At 40.8% G+C, this 24297-nt stretch overlaps 1 protein-coding gene across 1 annotated transcript; it reads right to left on the bottom strand.

Moving 5' to 3' along the window:
* Nucleotides 1-3858: 3858 nt before the first annotated feature.
* LOC308326300 (regulator of G-protein signaling 20-like) lies at nt 3859-23295 on the bottom strand (the record flags this gene model as incomplete). The annotated part of the gene is given in 8 exon segments (XM_080779106.1): nt 3859-4047; nt 9244-9478; nt 10056-10130; nt 12937-13103; nt 16084-16103; nt 16106-16186; nt 16638-16731; nt 23080-23295. Coding segments are annotated over 8 exon segments (1077 nt in total).
* Between the last annotated feature and the right edge of the window lie 1002 nt (nt 23296-24297).

Genomic DNA, 24297 nt, shown 5'->3' with positions numbered 1-24297 from the left:
TGTTGTCCTCCAGCCTCCAATTTATTGCGTGATCTATTTCCGCTTAATAATAGCTAATTTTGTTGCATGAATCTTTGTTGGCGTTTATAAAAACAGAACAAGCATCCCCTTTTGTTTCAGTCTGAATTTCCGTTGGCTTTTTTGCGTTATGTCATTTTACTACTATGGGCATTAGTAAAAGATTTGCAGCTGTTCAGTTCTGAGTTGAATTGATGGAATATTTATCTCGTGAATGTGAATATTCATTGTTGATCTGAATGGGGACAATATAACACAATTACCTGTTGTGTATTTTCCCAGGTGCAACCACTCGATCGTTTCTGACCAGCGGAAACATATCTCCCTATTTCAACCTTTTTTATATATTTATAAATGAATACCCTACTTCCCTTTATAGTAGTGGCAAAAATAGACAATCCACAAGTCCATTTAAAACCCATTTTGGGCGGGAACCCCTTTTGTTTGGTGTTAGCATCATGTTATGCTTTAAGCTATTACAAAATAGCAGATCTATAAGCTCATAGCGCGCCACCGAGTGGCGCGCTACGAGCTTGTAGGTCTGCTATTTTTGAAAAATCGACTGACATAGAAACATAGCTTTTTCAGAAAACTGTCAGGACGTAGAAGACATTTTTAGAATCTGATCTCGGGTCAAAATGCGTTAAGTTTTCATAGTGCTGGTTGTTCAATTCAGCAATCTTTTTAAAGAACCTACTTAACCTGCCTGAAATACTTTGAATTGAAATGATCAGGGTGCAACACTTTATGCAAGTATTCAACCTACTGCATGCGTTATCGTACCAGTATGCTTTTCTGATGAAGTCACTCGGGTCAGTAAAATTATTGTGCTTTATTTTAGAATCAAAATGCCCACAAATCATCATTTTCTTGGAGAGAAACAGAGAAAAAAAGCTAAACCATATACTGTAAACATTCACATGATTTCTTTAATGTATTAATTATTAAACATACCGCAAAAAAAAATAACACATTTCATATAGGCTAGTTAACAGAAGAATAAACATTTATAGGCAGTATCACTCCAAACCATTGGCTTAGATTGTGTTCGAGGTTGATCTATGTGATGTCACCATCAGCTCAAATTGCACATATCAAGTAGAAAATGTACTCTTAAATCCCATATCGTCCACTGTCGGGCAGAAACCTGGTATCTTCACATTTCATCTTTTGACGTATATTATTTTAATTATTTAAATAAAAGCCCTATTTCATACATCGCTGTATGCCGATGGTGCGCAAAAGTAGCGAAAATATCTGATCCACAAGCTCACAACACGTCACAATGTGGATCGCCTACTTTCACTACTAAAACATGACGGAATAACTACATTGGAATTTTATTTGGAACCGATTCTGTTTTTTTCCCCCCAATGTCCTCCTGGCAGAGTTACCGTTTTGGACATATGAGGTTTCCACCTGACGCCCGACAATTTCATACTTAGCCCTGCGACGGCCTTAGCCCCCCACATGGAGTTACAGTTTTTAGTTAGAAAGGCGAGTAACACTGTTGTAACAACAAAGTATAGGCTTTACGTAGAAGTAGAAAGTGCCACTGTGTCGTAGTACACAGAGTGGCAGACAGTAGTTCAGATCACCCATAGCCCCATCCAGCCTTATGTCGTCAACATCGCCACCATACTGTTTGGTAACACTACCAAAATCCATTAATGTAGTCGTGACTAAGGAATATAGACAAAACACATGCAATAACTTGGCCGATGAGGGGAGGGGGTGGTGGGGGGGGATGTGTTCCAGTAACTGACTTAAGAGTGCACGTAGTAATACCCATCCATATGGCAAGTGTTTGAAAACAACTGTTGCCAATGATAAAGATGTCACAAAACTGAATGTCAAGGCACTTCCCCAAATGAGGATATTGTCTTTGAGTGACATGTTTGTGAGGCAACAATAACTTAACTAAAACTAAGCATTATACATTTATACATATTATTTGACACTTGGCAACTCCAAATTTTTCGTATGTGGAAAAACGTTAAAATGTATGAGCACAGTTTACGTGGTAGCTTTGGTGTCACTGCTAACGTTGGCCTGGTCCCAGAGGCCTTTTTTTAACCATCGACAAAAAAATGATAAAATAACAAGGCTTTTTTAACCCATTTAGACCTGAAGCCGATTCAGGAGACGGAACAGTTTTCTGGGGAAACCTGTTTCTGTGTCGGTGGTGCTCAACCCGTTTCATCTCAAGGACCCCCAGAAGTATATGGTATTTGGCCGGGTTGCTATTTTTCAATAGCCACATAACGCTTCACAACAAAAGGGGTCCCGTCCTGAATGGGTCCAACTCTAAGTCACAGAGTTGCTCACTGTGGCTATGGACCACGTACTGCCGCTATTCACTCTATATTAGCAATCTTAAATCTATCTCATTAACATGACAAAGGACTCAATTTCCTATCAAGGAAATGGCCATGCTTATTATAGTTAAGTACTCTCATTTTCCTCTTTTTTAATTGACACGTTATGACTGTGTGCTCGTCCATAATACTTTTTGTACTGGCTGGTTTTTTCCCAATATTGGCAATCATCTTTAATATATAAAAAATAATCTCTAAATTTCTGATGCCTGACTAAATAACAACTACCTTTGAATATTGCAAAATACTATGAGTTGCTTAATGAGTAACATTTTAATGAATATAATATCCTGTCTCTGATAAAGTTAAATACTAAGGCGTAGGTACAGTAATGTACCTTCCCTTCACTCACCATAACCTGTTAGGGAACCACCAGTTTGCACAGACATGCACAGCAAAATCCTCAGTCTTAGTTTGCTTTTGTTCTTGCTTAATGTAAGTCGCTCTGGATTAAGAGCGTCTGCTAAATGCCTAAATTGTAGTTTAAGGATTTAGCATTTTGTTTATTCGCTGCATAACCACTAAATCACTTTAACCCTGGCTTTCCCTATTTTGGGGCATATAACATTTTGAAAATTGCTCACAAATAACAGTTCTGTTCTGTCCTAAATGATACGGAAATTATGACAACGGGGAAACCGGTGTGTGTACCTCCAACGCATTTGGGTTTAGTTTCAGGATACAAATATTACTGCTGAAGGAAGTAGATGAGCTATTTTCAAAAAAAGAAATTGAAGATTTCGCTTAGGGCTTAAGTGGTACAAGAAGTGGAGTTGCCAAGTCACTGTTACAGGTGAGGTTGGAACCAAGGTAAACCATACAGTACCCCACAAAGCTGCCTGCAAGTACAGCTAACGCTTAGCCTTTGACTTGAGCTTTGATTTTCATACGCAGTAAATAGAATCCCACAAAACACCCACAATTCCCTTTTTCTTTCACTATTTACAAACTCAAATATATAATCTACAGTAGGAATAATTTTCTCCCTCAAACAATCATACAAAAAGAAAAATAAGGACCATAAAAAAACAAGGAAAAAAAACGTTCAACACAAATAAAATAGATTATTTCTATCCAAAAGACAACAGGAAACAAATGTATTAGTATTCCTTTGGAGAGTTTTGCTATGTTGAACTGTAGCAGTACTGTCAAGCCCTCGGGAGATTTTTGAGACCTGAGTGTCTTTCGGTCAGGTGCAGATCACAATAGCGCTGAGATCCCTGGAGGAGGAGGACGGTTCATGTAATCGTACACTGAACATCTAAAGAAATGGGTCAGGGGAGGAGTGGGGGGTGTGTGTGTGTGTGTGTGTGGACGGTCGGGGAGTTAATAGCAAGAGTTAAAAAGATCACAGGTCTTTCGCCACCCTAAGTTTCGGGGGACTGCTCTGACAGGCTGTTGAGCAGGTTCTTAAGTTTCGGGGGCCTGCTCTGACAGGCTGTTGAGCAGGTTTTTGCCCACCCTAAGTTTCGGGGGACTGCTCTGACAGGCTGTTGAGCAGGTTTTTGTAGGCGGAGGAGTTCATGTAGCGCGGGTACGAGTCTCTTTGCATCAGCGTATAGATCTGCAGCTGCGCGTCGTCAAACGTGTGCGAGGTGGGCTCCTGCATGTTCCTGTTGATCACCTCGCGCACGCGGGAGTCCAGGCTCACCTGGAGCAGAAGAGAAACCAAGGACAGCGTCACTCTCAATGACAGACACATCTTGAAAGATATGTCCACTGTTCGATGTGTAGTAAAGCATACTTACACCATATAGCATATACTACACCCCAAAATGATATGTATTTAGCCGCGGACCCCCGTGAAATGACTTCGTGCCAGGATGTGTGACTTTCATAGCACCCTATAGTGTGTACATACACATAGTTTAATTATATATAATATTCCTCTGTTAGACGGATGTTAGGTTCTTAGCTTGATTATGATTCTTGATGACTATTTCTGTGTATTTGATGTATTACCATGTGTTGTTCTCTCTGTTTCAAGATTATTCCAAATTATTTCAAGGTTTTTCACAGTTTTCAAAAATAGCTTGTGAGCTATAGATCTGCTATTTCATAATAGGTCAGAAAGTATACAACAGGGTTAAACTGGTTAAAAATATTTTGATGCTATAGTAAGTAATTTAGCTGGGGAAGGACCCCTGGGGGTCACCGTCGGGCTCACTTTGAAAGCCACTGACGTTTTAACCTTCACCAGGCTTTCTACAAAAGTGCCGTGTGAACCGGCCTGGAGCCGATGATATCGCTAGGTCATGTTGTAGTATTGTTTTGTAGTCATCAGGATGATATCGCTACGTCATGTTGTAGTATTGTTTTGTAGTCATCAGGATGATATCGCTACGTCATGTTGTAGTATTGTTTTGTAGTCATCAGGATGATATCGTTACGTCATGTTGTAGTATTGTTTTGTAGTCATCAGGATGATATCGTTACGTCATGTTGTAGTATTGTTTTGTAGTCATTGGGCAGGAACAATCATCTGGAACTTCCTTTCCCTCAAACCGGAAGAATAACAATAAAAGCACTCGTAGCCTGCAGCTTTTATTGAGAAAAATCGGTTTGAGGGAAAAGGAAGTTCCGGATGATTGCTCCTGGCCTGATGACTACAAAACAATACTACAACATGACGTAGCGACATCATCCTGATGACTACAAAACAATACTACAACATGACGTAGCGACATCATCCTGATGACTACAAAACAATACTACAACATGACGTAGCGATATCATCCTGATGACTACAAAACAATACTACAACATGACGTAGCGATATCATCCTGATGACTACAAAACAACACTACAACATGACGTAGCGATATCATCCTGATGACTACAAAACAATACTACAACATGACGTAGCGATATCATCCTGATGACTACAAAACAATACTACAACATGACGTAGCGATATCATCCTGATGACTACAAAACAATGACTACAACATGACGTAGCGATATCATCCTGATGACTACAAAACAATACTACAACATGACGTAGCGATATCATCCTGATGACTACAAAACAATGACTACAACATGACGTAGCGATATCATCCTGATGACTACAAAACAATACTACAACATGACGTAGCGATATCATCCTGATGACTACAAAACAATGACTACAACATGACGTAGCGATATCATCCTGATGACTACAAAACAATACTACAACATGACGTAGCGATATCATCCTGATGACTACAAAACAATACTACAACATGACGTAGCGATATCATCCTGATGACTACAAAACAATACTACAACATGACGTAGCGATATCATCCTGATGACTACAAAACAATACTACAACATGACGTAGCGATATCATCCTGATGACTACAAAACAATACTACAACATGACGTAGCGATATCATCCTGATGACTACAAAACAATACTACAACATGACGTAGCGATATCATCCTGATGACTACAAAACAATACTACAACATGACGTAGCGATATCATCCTGATGACTACAAAACAATACTACAACATGACGTAGCGATATCATCCTGATGACTACAAAACAATACTACAACATGACGTAGCGATATCATCCTGATGACTACAAAACAATACTACAACATGACGTAGCGATATCATCCTGATGACTACAAAACAATACTACAACATGACGTAGCGATATCATCCTGATGACTACAAAACAATACTACAACATGACGTAGCAATATCATCCTGATGACTACAAAACAATACTACAACATGACGTAGCGATATCATCCTGATGACTACAAAACAATACTACAACATGACGTAGCGATATCATCCTGATGACTACAAAACAATACTACAACATGACGTAGCGATATCATCCTGATGACTACAAAACAATGACTACAACATGACGTAACGATATCATCCTGATGACTACAAAACAATGACTACAACATGACGTAACGATATCATCCTGATGACTACAAAACAATACTACAACATGACGTAACGATATCATCCTGATGACTACAAAACAATACTACAACATGACGTAACGATATCATCCTGATGACTACAAAACAATACTACAACATGTCGTAGCGATATCATCCTGATGACTACAAAACAATACTACAACATGACGTAGCGATATCATCCTGATGACTACAAAACAATGACTACAACATGACGTAGCGATATCATCCTGATGACTACAAAACAATACTACAACATGACGTAGCGATATCATCCTGATGACTACAAAACAATACTACAACATGACGTAGCGATATCATCCTGATGACTACAAAACAATACTACAACATGACGTAGCGATATCATCCTGATGACTACAAAACAATACTACAACATGACGTAGCGATATCATCCTGATGACTACAAAACAATACTACAACATGACGTAGCGATATCATCCTGATGACTACAAAACAATACTACAACATGACGTAGCGATATCATCCTGATGACTACAAAACAATACTACAACATGACGTAGCAATATCATCCTGATGACTACAAAACAATACTACAACATGACGTAGCGATATCATCCTGATGACTACAAAACAATACTACAACATGACGTAGCGATATCATCCTGATGACTACAAAACAATACTACAACATGACGTAGCGATATCATCCTGATGACTACAAAACAATGACTACAACATGACGTAACGATATCATCCTGATGACTACAAAACAATGACTACAACATGACGTAACGATATCATCCTGATGACTACAAAACAATACTACAACATGACGTAACGATATCATCCTGATGACTACAAAACAATACTACAACATGACGTAACGATATCATCCTGATGACTACAAAACAATACTACAACATGTCGTAGCGATATCATCCTGATGACTACAAAACAATACTACAACATGACGTAGCGATATCATCCTGATGACTACAAAACAATGACTACAACATGACGTAGCGATATCATCCTGATGACTACAAAACAATACTACAACATGACGTAGCGATATCATCCTGATGACTACAAAACAATACTACAACATGACGTAGCGATATCATCCTGATGACTACAAAACAATGACTACAACATGACGTAGCGATATCATCCTGATGACTACAAAACAATACTACAACATGACGTAGCGATATCATCCTGATGACTACAAAACAATACTACAACATGACGTAGCGATATCATCCTGATGACTACAAAACAATACTACAACATGACGTAGCGATATCATCCTGATGACTACAAAACAATACTACAACATGACGTAGCGATATCATCCTGATGACTACAAAACAATACTACAACATGACGTAGCGATATCATCCTGATGACTACAAAACAATACTACAACATGACGTAGCGATATCATCCTGATGACTACAAAACAATACTACAACATGACGTAACGATATCATCCTGATGACTACAAAACAATACTACAACATGACGTAGCGATATCATCCTGATGACTACAAAACAATACTACAACATGACGTAACGATATCATCCTGATGACTACAAAACAATACTACAACATGACGTAGCGATATCATCCTGATGACTACAAAACAATACTACAACATGACGTAGCGATATCATCCTGATGACTACAAAACAATGACTACAACATGACGTAACGATATCATCCTGATGACTACAAAACAATGACTACAACATGACGTAACGATATCATCCTGATGACTACAAAACAATACTACAACATGACGTAACGATATCATCCTGATGACTACAAAACAATACTACAACATGACGTAACGATATCATCCTGATGACTACAAAACAATACTACAACATGTCGTAGCGATATCATCCTGATGACTACAAAACAATACTACAACATGACGTAGCGATATCATCCTGATGACTACAAAACAATGACTACAACATGACGTAGCGATATCATCCTGATGACTACAAAACAATACTACAACATGACGTAGCGATATCATCCTGATGACTACAAAACAATACTACAACATGACGTAGCGATATCATCCTGATGACTACAAAACAATGACTACAACATGACGTAGCGATATCATCCTGATGACTACAAAACAATACTACAACATGACGTAGCGATATCATCCTGATGACTACAAAACAATACTACAACATGACGTAGCGATATCATCCTGATGACTACAAAACAATACTACAACATGACGTAGCGATATCATCCTGATGACTACAAAACAATACTACAACATGACGTAGCGATATCATCCTGATGACTACAAAACAATACTACAACATGACGTAGCGATATCATCCTGATGACTACAAAACAATACTACAACATGACGTAGCGATATCATCCTGATGACTACAAAACAATACTACAACATGACGTAGCGATATCATCCTGATGACTACAAAACAATACTACAACATGACGTAGCGATATCATCCTGATGACTACAAAACAATACTACAACATGACGTAACGATATCATCCTGATGACTACAAAACAATGACTACAACATGACGTAGCGATATCATCCTGATGACTACAAAACAATACTACAACATGACGTAACGATATCATCCTGATGACTACAAAACAATGACTACAACATGACGTAGCGATATCATCCTGATGACTACAAAACAATACTACAACATGACGTAACGATATCATCCTGATGACTACAAAACAATGACTACAACATGACGTAGCGATATCATCCTGATGACTACAAAACAATACTACAACATGACGTAGCGATATCATCCGCTCCCGACAAGATCATAAACCCGAAAGGGAATGCTGCCCAGGCTACATATGCCGACGTATAGGAAGGTTTTGAGAGTAAATAACCAGACCTCTTTCGGAGAGAGGATGGAGATGTAGTCTTCATAGATGACCCGGGCCTTCTCCTCGATCGCACCCGTGTTGCTCTCTTCGGTGAACTCGTCGCAGGCTAACCAGAAGAGCATGTTCTCCTCGCTGAACTCGGTGCGAAGGAACTGGCGGAAGGAGGCCCTGCCCGACGGGCAGCACATCAGCTTGTCAAACGACTGACCCCACAAGCGCACCTCCTCCAACGTGGGCTGAGGACTAGAGAGAGAACAGACAGCATGAGAAGTCAGCATGATTTTAGCTTTAATGGCTTTTTTTTGTTTTGTTTTTCAATTTGTATTATGAAGTTAGGCTTGTCACAGTTATTACATAATCGCCTGATCACAATTATTTGAGATCATGGTCACAATCGCCATAATCAAATGTTGAAAATGTTTCATACATCTCCAAACTTTTTAAAATAATAATGGAAATAGCCGATCTGATCAGCTATTTGCACTATATCTTATTTTATATTTGAAAGTATATAAATATTAAATGTGATTATTTGTCATGTCTGCCCTGTGCAATTTTTGCTCACAAAGCCAAATAGAAATGTGATTTTTATTTACAGTATACAGCTACAGTATATGTCTTGCCCCCCCCCCCCCCCCCCCCCATCTCTCTCCCTGATCCCTTCAACCTACAGTACTGTGATCTATCAAATAAAGGCAAAAAAGCCCCCAAAAATATATATCTTAAAATTAAATCGTTAATTGCAATTATTTGTAATGACAATGAATTGTCAAGTAACATTTCATTATTATTATGTGTAGTTTGTCCCTTTGAGACCGACCTGTCCTCACAGTCTGTGGTCCCGTCTTTGACATCGTACGAGGCCTTTCGATTCCTCTCTTCCCGGTCTTCGTTCCTGAACGTAAACAATGCATACACGACACGTTACGTTACAGAGACAGACATCTAAATATTCCCCTTGAGGATTAGAGAGATGTAAAATCATGACATGTAACACAAGGCCAGGCCTGAAGCTATGGTAGTACTACAGTGCTTATAATATAAGGTTCTGGGCACCTGTCTTTGAGGGGGCAGTCCAACATGTCCGACAACATGCGTGGCTGGTTAAGACCCATGCGTGGTGGGTGAAGACTCACCCGTGGGTTTGGGGTGGGGTGTCAGACTAATGCCTGTTGAACGTCGGACCAAACACATGATGCACCCGTCTTTGAACATGTGCATATGAGGTGAATCGATAATAGCCAAAGGTCTTGTGAGAGATGAGAGATGAGAAACTCAATTCCATGTCTCAGACACAAGTTGGTGGGGCCTGCTCTGCGGACTTTGTGCTGTCAAAACCCCTAATTGGCCTAATTGGCATCAATCATTGGTGTCAATCACTGATCATGAGTAGTCAGCACCTGGTGACAATCACTGATTGGGGCGAGGCACTGAAAACAGGAAGTGTTTGTCCAGTATGAGAGCAGCAGCAGTGGAGAACACAGCATGGAGAGAAGCAGAACAAACTAAAAGACTTTTCATGAACTGAACTGCAAACATTGGAGCTGGGAAGACCGAAACCTCAAGCCATCAAGGGGAATGCCACTGGTGCGTTAATTGTTACTGCATTGAAGTTTATTTTGTTGCTTAAATTTGTTATAAAAGTTATTTATGTTTTTGTGCTGCTAGGCCACATTTAACTGCTATAATTAGCTATAATAGTTTGATTTAAGTTGCATATATAGGCTTGCTTAGTTGATGTGATGACCTTTTAATCAGCTCAGCCAGCCCGCGGCCACCCGTTCCGAGGGTTATCTATCAACCTATAATCACCAGTATGTTCTTATCAAGACCATTCAATGCATACCTAGACGAGTTGCCCATTTACCAACTCGCTGGCGGAACTGTGTGTGTGGCCTGGTATTCCTACAGTAACCTAAGTCAATTATGCTTAAACGGTTAAACCTAACCTTATTCCTAACCTTAACCTCAGTAAAACTATGCCTAAACCTAACTCTATATACCTAAACTTAACCTCAGTAAAACTATGCCTAACCCTAAACTAATTTCTAACCTTATTCCTAACCTTAACCTCAGTAAAACTATGCCTAAACCTATAACTCTATACCTAAACTTAACCTCAGTAAAACTATGCCTAACCCTAAACTAATTTCTAACCTTATTCCTAACCTTAACCTCAGTAAAACTATGCCTAAACCTATAACTCTATACCTAAACTTAACCCCAGTAAAACTATGCCTAAACCTAAACTAATTTCTAACCTTATTCTAAAAAACAAGATAAAGTAAGATCAAGAATACAAGAACCGCGGCACCGAGCGGTCGGCGGAAAACAACCGAGGGCGAGATGGATTACGGGCGACCGTGCCTGATACTGTTCAATGTGGCCAGTATGGACATTTCCACATACTGCCTACAGCGAGTACTCCGAGTAGTGAGCGGCAGTGGCTCAGGGGTAGAGTGGCTGGATGGAAACCGCAAGGTTGCCAGTTCGAACCCTGTGGGCTCCCCCAGAGTTAGTGTTGGAAGTGTCCTTGAGCAAGACACTGAACCCCTAATTGCTCCTGATGTGCTGGTTTCCGCCGCCATCGGTCTATGAATGTGTGTGTGAATGTAATGCACCATCTATGTAAAGCCCCTTGGATAAAGGCACTATATAAATGCACCGTTTACCACACAACGCGTAGATATGAGCTATACTTTGGCAATTTTCTATAGCATTTGAAACCGATCTACAGCAATGTGTATAAATAACTACATCACGTTGCAACTGGAAAATAAATACTCGTCAGACCCGCTCAAGTGAATGGCTTACACTGGAGGTACCATCTGTGCATTCTGAACTGGGAAAATCTGCTTTCTGCTTCGATGGCCCTACTTCATGGAACGCTCTACAACAAACACTGACAATTGCTACCCCAATATCACATCATGGACAATTTAAGAACCTGCTTCTGAACCTCCCTACCTCCATAATGTAACTGGTTTTAACTGTCTGTGTATTATGTCTCTGTGTCTTATACTTGTAGATTTGTTTTGTGTTTTATATCTGTCTTACCGGTGATTGTTCTTTTTATATATGTGATCTCGTCAGCATTGCAAATGAGGGGGAATTAACCTCAATGCTCTTTTGGAGAATAAATAAAGGTTTCAATGAAAACTCAGGCTTTAGCCCATCCTTTTGGTGTTTTAACTAAGCATTATGTTATACTTTAGCTATTGAAAAATAGCAGATCTACAAGGTCTGCTATTTTTGAAAAATCGAAGAACCTGCACTGACATAGAAACATATAGCTTTTTTCAGAAAACTGTCAGGATGTAGAAGACATTTTTAGAATCTGATCTCAGGTCAATTTGGGCTAAGGAAAGAGCAGACCTACCATGAGCAGATCTACATCTACAGGAGAGGACAGACCTACCATGAGCAGATCTACATCTACAGGAGAGGACAGACCTACCATGAGCAGACCTACAGCTACAGGAGAGGACAGACCTACCATGAGCAGACCTACAGCTACAGGAGAGGACAGACCTATCATGAGCAGCTACAGTAACAGCTACAGGAGAGGACAGACCTACCATGAGCAGACCTACACTAACAGCTACACCAGGAGAGGACAGACCTACCATGAGCAGACCTACAGTAACAGCTACAGGAGAGGACAGACCTACAGTAACAGCTACAGGAGAGGACAGACCTACCATGAGCAGCTACAGCAGCAGCACCAGCAGAAGCAGCATGTGTTGGAAGCCCGCGGACCGGCCGGGCCCGCTTGGCCCTGCAGGGCCGGTGCAGAGCCTCCCGCTGTCGCCTCCTGCTGCACCGACATCTGCCTCTTTCGCATCGCCATCCGCTCTGAACCCATGGGCTGCGCACACACACACACACACACACAGGAACGCACGCACACACGCACACACACACGCACACACACACACACACACACACACACACACACACACACACACAAAAGCACACACACACAGCAGAAGGACACATTGAGACATTCACAGGCTGTCACAATCATTACATAATTGTCTAATCACATTTGTTTGAGATAATCCATAATTATTATTATTCTTTCGCATGTTGAAACATGTTTAAAGCGTTCAATGTGCAACCCATGTGCAATTTATCTCCACGAAGCCTAAAAGCACAGCAACACACATTTGTATTTATGTTCCAATGTCAAGAACACAATTAAATTACAACAAATTACAAAGTTAATTGTAAGATTTCCCGCTCGTAGCAGTAAAGTGACCAGATCCAAACTGTTCATTTGAGGGAATCGCTTGTGTGGGACGAGACAGGGTTTGGCCATGTCTTCTAAATGCTGACAGTTTTGTGAAATACCAATTTTTCTATATCAGTGGTGCTCAATATTTCATAGTTAAGGACACCAAAAATGATATGTAATTGGCCACCGACCCCCATCTGAAAATATGTTATTCCAGGAACCCCTCAGAAGCAAAGATTTGAGTTAAAAACGTTCTGTGAAAGAATATACATTCAAAGATTTGCACCACATTTTTCAAAAATAGCAGATCTACAAGCTAGTATCACAGCACTCGGTGCCGCGCTACGAGCTTGTAGATCTGCTATTTTTCAATAGCTAAAGTGAAACAATCCTTAAAACACCAAAAAGGGTTCCCGCCCAGAATGGGTTAAGTTGCTATTAAATGCATTGATGTCATATTCGACCATAGGCCTATAATATTGCATATCATTCTGGGGGTCCATGAAAAGGTTTGTGACATATAGTTTCAGAGAACTGTTTTAGAAGACATTTAGTAGATTCTGGTCTTAGTATTATACAGCATAGCAGATTGACATGCGTTGAGTTGAGAGTGAGTTTGTCAATCTGATATTTTTCTGCAAAAGCTTTACCATCCAACACCATGGATGCTGCATGGAGGTCTGAGTGGTTATAAATAATCCTGATGCTTTGGATGAGTGACCACTTGTATCAAAGTACGGTAATTACTCTTACTGACATCCATCTCATTTACTCACGTGGGTGAGTAAATGCACACACACACACACACACACACACACGCACACACACACACACACACACACACACACACACAGGTTCCCTGGCACATGGGGCATGTGTTGGCATGCATATTGCGCCCACAGGGGGTCATATTGTCATGGAATGCGTTCTGGCCTGTCAGAGGCAAGCTGAAGGAAGCTATAGCCTCACTGATCAACTATGTGTGTGACTGAGCATCAAAGCACATTTTATAGCACAGTGCAGTGCATGGGCATGCAGGAGGTCATATATAACCTTCTTTAGCCCCCATAACGTCCTGTTTCTGTGAACGCCAATGCAATTTCACAAGCCCTGCCTATACATACAGTATGGGTGCATAATGTATATCAGAAGGAATGGGATATAGAATTGAATTAGAATTCATTCATTCAGAACTATATACATAAAACACCCATGCTGCTGCAGCTCACATGTAGTCCTATATATAATGCAAATACAAAGTGTGGTTCTCCATATATTTATTTTATGATTTGTCAACTATAACTTTGTCAAAATGATCCTGTGTTGTAAGTTGTGCGATGCATGCACTATTGCCAAGCTGACGGTTGATTGGACTATATATGCTATACTGCACTGACAATAATAATGCCAATGCCTTTATAGTCTTTTTCAATTGAATTCCCACTTTATTATAGTATTACAGTATAGCCTAAATGGCAGTGCATTGCACACATATAGGCTACTGTAGGAGAATACTAACAGTCCTCCTACTCTCATTATAATAGATGTGTCATCACTAGGCAGTACTGAACACCAACCATCAGCCATTTCTATCACATCATTATGTAACAAATCTGTTGCTTTCGTTCGACTACCTTATCATTAAAGCTACCGGCCGGGCATAAGAAAGATGCTTAAAACATCCATAAGGAGATTTGATATAAGGCAACATCATCATGGGAGGGGGTGGACGGGGGGGGGTGGACGGGCTTGAAGGCGCAGCAGCTTATTGCCAATAGAACCGCAGCATCGTTCGTTCCATCAGCGCCGGTTATACAAAACCATTTGTCCGTTTCTAAAATGGATGGATCCGCATTATGGTTATATCGAAATATAAATACTCCGTGCCTGGTGGTGGGTTTGCGTGTGTGCCCAAATGGCATAAAGCCTGTATAGGCTATATACTTTACGCGTTTATAGGTGTCGGGTATGCATGAAGTATGTCTACTTCAAAGCTGACACACAATTGCATTAGCTTTGCCCTCAACAGCTGATGAAGATGAAATGGGGGGTGGGGGTACGGTACCTACTACATCCATCCATTCAGAGGATCATGAAACACGAGATCACTAAATGAACTGCAGACTGTCATTAAACCTTAGATTTTTTTTGTAAGATAACAACAACAACAATAGCACATGTATGAGTCGCGGGGACTATAGCCTATATATAACTGTTCATAATGTGCACACAGTGTTTAAACAACCGACAAACCATTTCCATTTCTCGCATGCAGGCAGCAGATCACATCAATGGGAGAATTAAGAAAAGCAGCCCATTGCAGCTTCATCACCCCCTCAGCCACTGAGCCAGGACAACCACAGACAGACCACAGACAGACAGACAGACAGACAGCCTACTACATGGGTCTGTTAAAAGACCACTACTAGCCTATAACTGGATGGATGGATGGCAATAACACTCACACAGTGAAACATGCCGTTTCTTTAAAAATATATATATAACAACCAGGAATTAACAACATCCCCAGCATGCGCTCCTCCGCTCACCAACTATATACATACACTGCCCGTCGTGATCGCGTTACACAATTTGGCTTACAAATACTTACAATTTCACCATGTATGCCCAGAGTAGAGTTAAATCTTTGCCTTGATTACATCCGTTGGCACACACGGCTTCTTTTTTTCCTTCTTTCCTCCCCCGACCGGCCGCTTCACGTCAGTACGCATGCGTCTGTCTTCTCCTCTGCAAGTATAGTACTGTAGTGTAGTGTAGTAGCCCTATGCTGGAATTAAATTAATAAAAAGTACTGTCTGTAGTAGCCCTAAATGAATATAGTACTGTAGTAGCCCTATGCTGGAATTAAATTAATACAAGCTGTGCGTTTCACTATGTGACATGTTGGGTGGTCCGCACAACACGGAAATCAACGGACCGCATGCACGAATCTCAAACGGACCCCCAAATTAATAGGCCTGCCTATAAAGGCCACGGATGACGGACCCCCATCTGCAGACTGCGGTTATGACCCCCCCCCCGACGGATTAACCCTCATTAAGGGCCAATTGTTTGGGGGCCCCCATACAGTTTTTTGGGGGGTTTTGTGATTTTTACAAAATCAATGGCCAATGGACCCCAGGAGCTGTTTTAAGGGCCTCAAACCCAGTACCCCGCGGTCCAATGTCCCCAAAGGGCCCCTGAGAGCCAAGGGCCCCTGGGGCCTCAGCTCATGGCTCAAGGAGTCCCGGGGGTTGGCCTCACAACAAAATAGAAACGGGTAAAATATGACCCACAGGCTGAGGCTACCAAGAGCAATGTCGCTATCCATGGTTCTGAAACGGACTCCAGTTTCCCAGGATGGAACGAGATTCACGCTATTTAGTAGTAAATAAATGACCAACATTCTTGAAGTTAATTCCATATAAACGTTGTAAAGAGGATGTTTGCAGCTATAGCAGGTATATGGGTGCAACAGTGTAGGTCCGTCTGTGTTGCATTAAAGCCTAATATGTATTTATGTCCGCACCAACTCATCTAGCCTACCATTCAGATGCAGCAGTGTCGCGGAGTAACGCGGAATAACACAATACTTCCATCTGCTGGTGTTATGAGGTATAACTATTACTGCTTTTATAGTCTAGCCTAGGGCTAGGTTCTTTGCGAATGTAGCTATTTATTGGGCGGTTTTATTTAAATATCCAGGCAGCAATGTGAGAGATCTAGTAAACTAACATCTCTTCATGTTGGCTATAGTTATTATCTATGTTCTATCAAGGACAATAGGTAGTATTCCTTCTTTGTACTGGCTATAATAATATAATATTGATCCCCTGAACCAAACTATGCTGCATGACAATAGTACTGCCCCAATGGGCGTACAAGTCTTAAAATATATCGTCAGTCACCAGATGGCAGTATGTACTCTCAATTGAATAACGCCTAGTATTAAACCCATATTGAGGAGGATACGTTGAAATACACTGAATATGAAATTCTGAATATAGGATTTATCATTCAATTCTGAATAGGATTTCGCTGTGGTGTATTAGTTATAATCGTATGATTAAGTAAAGAGGTACAGATCATGCCAGATGCCAGAGGTACATGCCAGATCCAGTACAAAACTTCTTCAACTATATTTTATTTTTAATTAAAAATAATAATTTTACTGTATTTATTACAAAGTTACAAAGTGCAAAACTGAAGAAAATTCAGCTACAGAATAATAATCCCAATAACATAGATTCAAAAGACCCCTTTTTACTTTCATAAGGAGTTAATGGACCATAGAATGCATATCTTAAAATCAATGCTAAAACAGACAGACATTAAAATCAATGCTAAATGCAGACATGGACGTGACAATAGAACACATATGATGTCCTCCTCCCCTATAGCTAAATGCCTAGCAGCAGCGCTCTATACATTTATGAGTGTTTTTTTCTTTTCGTTTACTCAAGATATAAAACATCAGTGCAATATTCAAGGTGTAAAACCATAAAAAAGCATGTTGGTGTCTTTAAATTAAAACGTCGAAATTGATCTGATTCCTGCATGGATGGAATGGATGGATGTGTTCCTGAGATGATTAAAAAAAACAAATCATATCTGAAACAGTTCGTTAAAAACGTGGCTTTCAAATCTTATAGCTAAGATGGAAGGTTTTTTGGTCACGGGGAGAGACGACGTGACATTGATGCATAAAGAAAGTGACATGAGCGAAATGAACCGGTCACATGGGACCAAACGGACTTCTGTGGATCTTTACACTCCTCCCGGCCAGATCCATTCATCATCATTCATCATGCAGAATACAATACAGCTCTGACTGTATGTATATATAACTTCCTCAGATGATGCTGTTGTTCATCATGATAATGCTGCAGTTTGTGCCCCGCCACCACTGCCCTATAACACAAGCAACCTCTCAGTCAAGGACATTATAGATACATAGGAGAGATGTGACTCTAGTCTGTCATGTCACTCCATGCAACACCTTTTGGTCCCACAATCAACACTGCCAGATTGACTCTCTCTCTCTCTCTCTCTCTCTCTCTCTCTCTCTCACACACTCACACACACACACACACACACACACACACACACACACACACACACACACACACACACACACACACACACACACACACACACACACACACACACTGCAGCAGTTATAGGTGACCCCAGAGTCTTTTCTACAACAAGAGCCGAGCGGAGGAGTGTGTTATACAAGAATAAAACATTGTGCACAATTTACTGGCAATTTACTTTAGCTTATAGAAAATGAACAAAACACTTTTTCCCCCCAATGACCACCTGAGGACAAACAATGCATATTTTAACCAAAAACAAAGAATATTGTTTCACAGCCTGTCGCCTATCGATTCAATTTAGAATGGGTCACTGCGGTGTATAGACATATACTTGGAATGCCCACCGACAACACAATCATATGGACAGTTTGCGGTAATGCTTGGGAAACTGAACCGTTGATTGGAATTCGACTGTGTCGTGAAATGACCCTTTCAGGTTAAATCTTTGAGTAACCTGTATAGAGGGTATGCGCATGCTTAAAGTGAATGGTACTGTAGAAGCCATCCTCACTGTTTAGTATGTCTATTTATTATTATTGTTATCACAATTGTTGTAGTTATTATTTGGCATTATTGGGTATTGGTTTGAGGGGTTATTATGTATTGGAATCACTGTTTGGACACCAAGGGCATGCCTCCCCAGGCCTAATTGATTGATTGAGAGAGAGCATATAGGCCTGGGTGATTGGGGAGCGGCATGCACCTGGTGGACAAACCAGTTTTACCAGACAGAACACAGAAGAGACAACACAGAAGGAGCTGCTTGTAATGTACCATGCACTTTAAAGGAAAGTAAATACAACAACATGACATTGAACCTGTGGACAATCTCTTTCTTTGACCTGCGTACATCCATAGTCCCTAGGTGCATCAGTGGGTTTGTTGGATATAAGGTAGAAATGTTTGGAACCAACAAAGAGCCACAACAGGTACATTGAGTGGCAAATCGAGTGGCAAAGCAACATGCAAAGTGAGTTTAACATTGTTTAACATTGTTTAATGCAATCAGATATGATTTTTCTGTCGAGGCCAGAAAGTAGTTTTTTTGCTACACAGTAGGCGTTCCTGCATAACTTCCTGGTTTGACGATGATGTCACGTGCATACCCTCTATAGACTCCATCAGCCCCCTCTTCATAGCCACCCCAATAAATCTTATATTATTGATTCAATGCAAGTCACTGCGGTGAACTGAACGAGGCGTTCAGCTCAGTGATAACTAAAGGCCCAGTGATATTGGTAGAAGTGCTGGGCCTTTCTCATGCTGAGAGGGGCGTTCAGCTCAGGATAACTATAAAGGCCCAATGATATTGGTAGAAGTGCTGGGCCTTTCTCATGCTGAGAGGGGCGTTCAGCTCAGCGATAACTAAAGGCCCAATGATATTGGTAGAAGTGCTGGGCCTTTCTCATGCTGAGAGGGGCGTTCAGCTCAGTGATAACTAAAGGCCCAGTGATATTGGTAGAAGTGCTGGGCCTTTCTCATGCTGAGAGGGGCGTTCAGCTCAGTGATAACTACAGGCCCAGTGATATTGGTAGAAGTGCTGGGCCTTTCTCATGCTGAGAGGGGAAATGAAAGGAATTGTTAGAAACCAATTAATTATTATCGGTCAGTTGGTCCGGCTCCCACCGACCACGACATTCAGGAGTCAACGGTGAGTGGGCTCAGTGGGCTGGGGGTCATAATCAAGTTCAACACTGTATTCTAAATGATGAAGAGATAGACGATTGATTAAAAGGGGTTATGTAAGGAAAATGCCTATTATAGATTATTTGAGAATCGTCCATGAGATGACTCATTCATTTATATTCTTCCCAAGTTTCCCCAAGTTGTTTCTTCAAGAAACAAATGTGATTTTTAGGGATTCTCCGATCAGTTGAGTTGGGACCGATCGGCCGATACCGATTTTGTGCGTAAGGGGATCTCGTGCCTAAGGGGATCTCATGCCTAAGGGGATCTTGTGCGTCAGGGGATCTCATGCCTAAGGGGATCTCATGCCTAGGGGATCTCATGCCTAAGGGGATCTCATGCCTAAGGGGATCTCATGCCTAAGGGGATCTTGTGCACAAGGGTAACATTTGAATATTTCCAAAATTATTATATGTCAAAAGTACCCACGTCCAACCTGTTCCTGTGTGTGGGGGGAAGGGGAGGATGTTCATATTATACTATATATATCTGATTGACTTTTATCAAAGACCGGTTTCTCCAGATAGGGTAAATTGCTAATCACAGATCGGGCAAATTGCCGATCACCGATGGAGTCATTTGGAGTGAATATCGTCCGATCAGCATCTCTAGAATGTGATGTTGTGGATGAGTATGTCCAGCTATTCAGCATGGATTTAATGATTATTTTGTTTAGATCAGTATTTTACATGAATCATTCTTACTAGCATGTCTGAGAGGTCGATCATTTCGATCCACCGTTCTTTTGACGTTTATTATCTTTGAGCTCATGAAGCTTTCAGAATGTTCCCCTTCCATCACCCTCGTCATCCATCACCATTCTATCAGCTCAGAAATGTTTGACATCTGAAACATTTTCTAAAATATGAATTTAAGCACATGCTATACTTGTGTCTCATACTCTCATTTTACTTCAGTCATGCTAGTTTTAATCAGGCATTGCTATTTTGAAATAGATACATGCGCTTATTATGCTGAAATAGCTAACGTCTAATACATGTACGTCTCTGTCAATATAGAGATAATATATTGAATTTGAAAGTGCAAATGCTTCAAATCAAATCAAATCAAATTCTTCACAAATTGTGAAGAAACTGAAAGTTAATTACATTCCTACATCCAGTTAAAGATTCTGTTATATTTGTGAACATTTGCATTGCATATATACTGTAGCCTACTACCGTACATATACATATGAATGGATCCGTTCCAATTAAGAACAACATTGTGTTTCATTTATTTATAAGCTTCCGTTGTATTTATCCTCACTTTTAATTACAAACCCCACAAGATATCGAACGTGTTTACATTACACTTAAAACTCCAAGAATGAACAGTGAACAAGTTCATCTTTTACGCTCCAGACAAATGGCAGAAATCCAGGATTCTCTGAAACTGGACAAACTGATAGGGTCATTTAAGGTAGCCTATACTACTTGATGCAACACATAACGCCTGTACCTGTTTTCTGTAACCCCGTTAATAATACATAATGTCGACTATATTTCACCTTATATAACATTGTGTTATTTGCTGTTGCTTTCGAATCTTTTTGTACTTTGTGTTGTTGTACTCAGGGCGTCCTTGAAAAAGGGAGCATGCTCTCAATGGGCTCCCCTGAAAAGATAAAGGCCAATAATTATGTCAAGTAGCACCTTCGGGGAAATAAAGACCTTTTCATTTCTCAATATACTGTACACAGTGTCTGTGAATATCAGTTGCTGACGGAAAAACAAACTTGTTTAGTTCCCTAGCAACACAATTCCACTGACGAGGTCAGTGCAACTTGAGGGTTACAGTAGCTAGCTCTAGAATTTGAATGTGAACGGGTTGTTGCCTCCACATAACAATGACCTGAGAGGTCGACTGTATACTGTCTGTCCTCACACTCCCCTCTCTTCCTCAGAGACATGCTTAGAGAATTACTCACCGAATATAAGATATTTGAAAGTAAACAATACAACACACCACCATCATGTTGTTTAGCTGAAAATCTGCTACTTTCCGTTAACTGTGAATAGTAACATGCTTCTCATTTTTTACTGAAAGTCATGAAAATAAATCTGATGCTAAGACAACACAACATTTTAGTGTTTCATTTCATTCAAAACAGCAAACTATAGCGGTGGATTTGTGGATATATTGTTGCCAGCCATCTACAGTATGTGGTGTGTCAGCTCTTTGGAAGTTTAGATGTATCCCCAACTTTCAAGTTGTTCATATCATACTATTCATAGACACACTATATCTTAGATCTGCATCCTCCTAAGTCCTGTATAATGTATACACAGGAAGAGCATCCCTAAATATGTGACCCTCAGGCTGCAGACAATGAAAACAACACTAATTATGAGCTGACACCATCAGAAAAAACAACAAATACAAATAAAACCAACCAACCAACCAAACAAACAAACAAACCTAGAATTGAAGTGAAACAGTTACTCATTGTATTATCTGTGGTATTTAGCATTTGAAATGTATAAGTCTATTGACATACTTTTTAACCACTTGAGTCCCTATTCTGGGGGTGAACATTTGGCAAAAAATGTGCAGATCTACAAGCTCACAATGCACCACAATGTGTTGTGAGCTTGTAGACCTGCTATTTTTGGCAAAGGCTTTTAGTATAGAAACAGAAACAGTGTGAAGTGAAAACAGAATAAGATATACTGTAAGAGTCCTATAGACCTATACACTACTGTGTTTCCCCAAACAGACTTAACCTATCCTCACAGTATTGGTTTACACACCAGTGCTACAATAGAAGAGAGGTGATGGTATGTATGCGTGCGCATGAAGAATATGTAGCGTGTCGTTACCGGCTCCGGGCACATTTCTTGTTCCTCGCTGTCATCGTGGTCGTCGTGGTCATTGAACGCCCCCGGCGGCTGGTAGCCCTGCCCACGTCTGCAGGACTGGAGCAGTCCCCGTAGACCCCGCCACATGTGGGCCCGGGTGCGTCTGATCCCGGCCCGCATCGCAGGCGTCAAGGGCCTCACCACGTCCCACCGCCTCATCACCCTAGCGCTGGGCATGGTCCAAACACGGCGGCGCCTGCACCGCTCCCAGGGAGAGGCCTGTCAGAAAGCTGGGTTGAAACCATGGGTGAGCACCAGCACCAGTCCCCCTCCCCTGAAGCTCGTGAAGCACATTGGAAGTGCGTCGGGAACGAAGAGAGAAGGAAGTGTCAGTGAACCCCTGGTGAGAGCAGACTACTGTTTACAGTCGGAGAGGAGTCGACAGAGGGGGATTAGAAGGGAGTTTACAGTCTCGCTGTTGCATCTCCACCAGCTTAGGGCCAGATTAAGCTGAGAGGTCTTAGTGTGCGAGTTAGATAGGGACACAGAGGGCTGTATTTTTGCGTGTCTTAAGTATCAGGTCTTATTCCCTATAACTTGAGTAAACTAAAGACCTGGAGGCGTGATCAATGCCATTTGGCTATTCTGAGTGGCCAAAGAGCATTGACCACGCCTCCAGGTCTTTAGTTTACTCAAGTTAGGGAATAAGACCTGGTACTTAAGACACGCAAAATACAGCCCATGGAGAGCAGGACTAATGACAGTCAAATGTGATTGTATATAATCCTGTCATTTAATGAACTCCAGAAAGGTCATAAGTAATACTATGGATTAAAAACATTGAAACACAGGTGTGATTAAACATTACTATTCTATTCATGTCACTCTGTGTCTGTGCGTATTGAACTGTAGCTATACTCAACAGACAGCAAGAGAAGATGTTCCGTTTTGACGTTGATTTGGCGTGACATTAGACTTATGGTGCATGTCACTGTGACGCCACTCAAGGCACACGGGTGAACACTGATCAAAGCTCTCCGCTGTGAGCAATCAGCTGACTCCAGACCTCAGTGATTGATTGCCTCTGAGCTGAAACAAATGATCAGAACAAGTAAGACGTGCGAACGCGGGAAGCGAATACGCAGCTCGTAAATTGCAATAACAACAATTAGAATAAATTCAGAATAATAATAAAGTACCACAGACAATTTCATTCTGACCCCTCCACGAAAAGGCCTC

Source organism: Protomyctophum bolini (assembly GCF_963924005.1).
Source record: "Protomyctophum bolini genome assembly, chromosome: 12".
Classification (NCBI taxonomy): domain Eukaryota; kingdom Metazoa; phylum Chordata; class Actinopteri; order Myctophiformes; family Myctophidae; genus Protomyctophum; species Protomyctophum bolini.
This window is presented reverse-complemented; position numbering and strand designations above follow the sequence as displayed.